Here is a 4,062-nt window from a genome sequence, read left to right as displayed (position 1 = left end):
AGTTATACTAACAATTTCCTATAATAAAATAGATTTGATCAGTTGGAGGAAGTTTTCTTCAACAAGTCTACAAATATAATAATTGTCCATTAATCATGCGACAAACAAACATATATTTTTTTAAAAGAACAAGTTCAAAAATTGATATTTGTCTATTCATTTAAAAAATATGTACAGTAATACTTTTCATGTACTTAATGGATATATAGGTGTCACTTTCTTTAAATGGATTGAGAAAACTTCATCCAAAACTTTATCCTATGAAAAATGCAGCACAAAGTCTCTAAAAGACGGCCCTGTAATAAAATAAAATAAAATAAAAAATAAAAAATAAAAACCAAAAACCTGCCTGCAGTTAAGTAGGGAAACAAAACAAGCCCAACTCTCTGCTTATCCATGCACACAGCCAAAAATAAGGCTAAAAATTAATGGCCGAAGCGCAGCTTTCTTACCAAAGTGGCCGGGCATCATGCCCACAAAGGATCTCCCATATCATAATTGTATATGTGAGAATGCAAGTATTGGATAATTACTTTGTAAAAAATGAATAAATACGAGATTCATATGAAAAAATAATAATTTTTTATTAATAGACTTTACTCTTTTTCAAAACGACTACACGATACTTACACACTCTACGATTACATATAGCATTACTCTATTTTATTTTTGGCAAGCAAATCCCATGATATCAAAACAAACGGTTTACACATATAAAGACTTGATCAATGGAAAGACAAACACACGTACATTAATGGTCCTTGAAACAAACAAGCGAGAAGATGTAAAAGTAAAACAAGCACACTAGAAGACTTATACGACCATGATGATCAAACAACTAAACAACTATCTAACTTATCTGCTAATCAAGCACACCACGTACAACTTGAGCATGATCTAGCTTCCTATACGGACACCTTTGTAGCTGTTCATGGAAGACATGCGCTGCATGCACGTAACAGACGGATCGAGTAGGAGAAATTAAGCCCATTATTTAGGATGATAATAAGCGTAGATGGTGTAGTAGGTCTGCAAAATGGTTAACACTAACAGAACAAGGGCTGCCAATAACGAAAGGAATGACCATGGCGTATTAAAGTACCTATGCTTGAACTCCGTCCATCGCACTTTCCACTTGACATTATAACGATGGTTTACCTTTTCGAAAACGTTGTATAAATAAAACTGATCGGTTTCAACATCCATCTCCTTCCCCAACTTGTTGATGAATTGCACGACCTCGCTGTTCTTCCCAACATAACCGTCAATGATGTTTTGTTCGTATAGGTACTCGACGTCCTTGGCTGTGTTTACTAAGCAGTCCAAGAAATAGGCGTAAACTGTGATGTGCTTGGAGCTTTTGTTGTCCAACTGCTCGAATGCCCGACAGTTCACCACGAAAGAGTGCATGAAGTAGTCGACGGTTATTTTGGGCATCTCAATCACTCCTTTCTTGAATTTTACAGCCAAGAAGTTGTCGGCCGCCTCACGCAGTTTGATCTTAATCCCTGCTTTGAGGAGCTTCGTGATGCAGTATATCACCGGTACTGTTTTTTTCTCCTCTGGGGGCTGATCTAGATCGCGGGTGATAAAACTTAACCGAACCAAGTCCAGCAAATGCAAGCTGTCATTGAGTTTCTCGCTCATCTTTTTGAGACCTTCATCGGATCTGCGCATTACCTTGTTAAAGAATCTCAAAGCAAGCAAGGACAAAGGATAGTCCTCATCAGGCATTTTGGAAGTTTCAAATAACTTTTTTAGAACAACAAAGGGGATCTGATTCTCAAGCAGAAGAAGATCCCCGTAAAACTGTGGTATTGCCCATGCCACGGAGGCGAGAGGGTGATCAGACTCGATCTTTCTCGATTTTCCAAGTACTCGAAACAATTCTAATATAAAACAACCATCAAGAACCAGCATTCTGAGGAACGGATCGATCGTCTCGGAGTTGAGCTTAATCTTTTGTGAGTAATGACCTGATCTGGCATCAGCAGCTTCAAGTACTGGCCGGCGTATGGTTTCCATCAATTCTTCCATGCTTGTTTGACGCGGGACTGTAGAATGCTATAGAACTCCTGCTTGTGCTCTTGTTTCACTTGGAGGCGTTTATGTTTCACGTCGTTCTTGCAGTTGTAGTGCCCGATGGAGACGACGCGGGGCTCGAACCATTTCGTGCCGCTGACATCGACGAGTGTCTTGGGAACACTGTAGATGCAGCAATTCTGTGCGGAAGTATCGGAGACCCCAGTTTCCAAGTCTACAAAAGACTGATCCCCATCCTTACTGGTCGAGGATTTTTTTGTTGTTTTCCTTTTCGCTGTTACTGTTTTTATTTTTGGAGCAACCGATGCTCTGCTCATCTTGCTTGGTTTTAGATTCTGGGTGTGAAGTTGGGGATCGAAGGTATGAACCTATTTGATGGAAGTTTTACACAGGATTTGAAGTGAACATGATGGCGAGAAGTCAAGGTCGGCTACACATAACGATGAAAATTCTGGATCACAATAATTTATTAAGATGTGAATTTTGGGTGCCATTAATTTATTAGGTTGGAACAAGAAGCTGCCAAAATGGATAATAAGAAAATGTTTTTATTTATTTATTTGTCTTTGATTTAATAGATAAATTTTAAAATTTCTATCTTAAATTCGAATGCAAGAGAACGTCATTATTGATTCTATTTTGTGTGTTGAGGGTCTGCGGAGTTATTAACAGGACCATTATTAGACGAGAAATTATTTAATATGTTACGAACTGACAGTATTTTTTATGGCTCTGATTTTAGTAGGAGTCGCTACATAATTGTTTTATCATATTTTCACATGGGCTGGAGGGGAACATGTCAAAGTAGGGGAGGATATCTCTATCTTTTATGGCTTTGATTTCATCTCTGATCAAGTGTCCATGATCTATATATTTTCACGTGGGTGTAAAGGGACGTTCTTGTACCTATTATATATCCAACGTCGTCTAGCCCTTTTTATCTTTATGAATCTATTATATATCAAACTACTCGTGCATCAAAAATTGATAATTTTTTAAAATTCTTTTACACTAGTACTATTTTTGCAAAGTATAATAAATTTATTTGAATTTTTCGATTAGTAATTTTAATGAATTTCAAACTTTTAAAATTCCTATTTGTCTGTTAATAGCTGTTAGTTAAATTAATTTCTCTAAATGTTGGCTCTTTGCTGTTTTTTATAATTATTTGCAAATCTGTGTTTGCTGTTGAAGATGGCGTAGCCAGGCAATATGTCGATCGGATTGATCTTACTTGGTTATCTCGAGTAAGAATTATTTTCTTGTGATGCTTAAAATATTCGAGCAGTTTGTATGCTAAGTTGGATTTGCTTGGTGATCCCGAGTAAGGATTAAATTCTTGCGCTGCTTGGTATTATTGACCAGTGTGTCCGTCAGACCTATAAATGATCATTTTCTTGCGATTCTTGGAAATACTGAGCAATGTGTTGGTCAAACTGATCTTGCTCGGTGATCCTGAGTAATGATTATTTTCTTGCGATACTCAAAATTTCTGACCAGTGTGTCCGTCAGACTGCATTTGCTTGGTGATCTTGAGCAAGGTTTATTTCCTTACGATGCTCAAAATTTTTGAGCAATGTGTCGGTCAAGTTGCCCTTGCTTGGTGATCCCCGAGCAATGGCTAAATTTTTTCTCAATGTGTTGTTCGGATTTTTTCTCAAGTGAAAGTGTTGCTGCATTTTTTATATGGAAAAATATAATCTTCAAAATGCATGTCAATTAGAACTAATCATTAAGACTGAGAATCATCGAGGAAAAATAATAACTCTTAATATGATAATGAACTAAAAAATGTGAAAATATTTTAGAGTTTTGTTAATTATAAAAAATAATTATTAAATCGGTAGTAGCAAATGTAGCAAACCTAGTGTGTGTGTGTGTGAATCAAAACATGGTTTCTTAACTAGTTCAGTGACATTTATACATCATTGTAGAGTTTAGTGTTTGTTAGATACTTAGTTGCGGGCACTTATATGTTTCGCACATGATTAGACTATTAAGAAGATAGTTAACTTGTAT

The 4,062-nt window shown here is 36.5% G+C and overlaps 1 protein-coding gene across 1 annotated transcript; it reads right to left on the bottom strand.

Annotated features, from left to right (window-relative positions):
- Positions 1-742: 742 nt before the first annotated feature.
- Positions 743-2,489, bottom strand: LOC121267603 (UPF0481 protein At3g47200-like). The gene is made up of 2 exons (XM_041171554.1): positions 873-2,489; positions 743-804 (listed from the first exon to the last, which is right to left on the bottom strand). Exon 1 carries the CDS (start codon positions 2,035-2,037, stop codon positions 991-993), a length of 1,047 nt encoding a protein of 348 aa, XP_041027488.1. The 5' UTR covers positions 2,038-2,489; the 3' UTR covers positions 743-804; positions 873-990.
- Between the last annotated feature and the right edge of the window lie 1,573 nt (positions 2,490-4,062).

Source organism: Juglans microcarpa x Juglans regia, chromosome 5S (assembly GCF_004785595.1).
Source record: "Juglans microcarpa x Juglans regia isolate MS1-56 chromosome 5S, Jm3101_v1.0, whole genome shotgun sequence".
Taxonomy (NCBI): Eukaryota; Viridiplantae; Streptophyta; class Magnoliopsida; order Fagales; family Juglandaceae; genus Juglans; species Juglans microcarpa x Juglans regia.
This window is presented reverse-complemented; position numbering and strand designations above follow the sequence as displayed.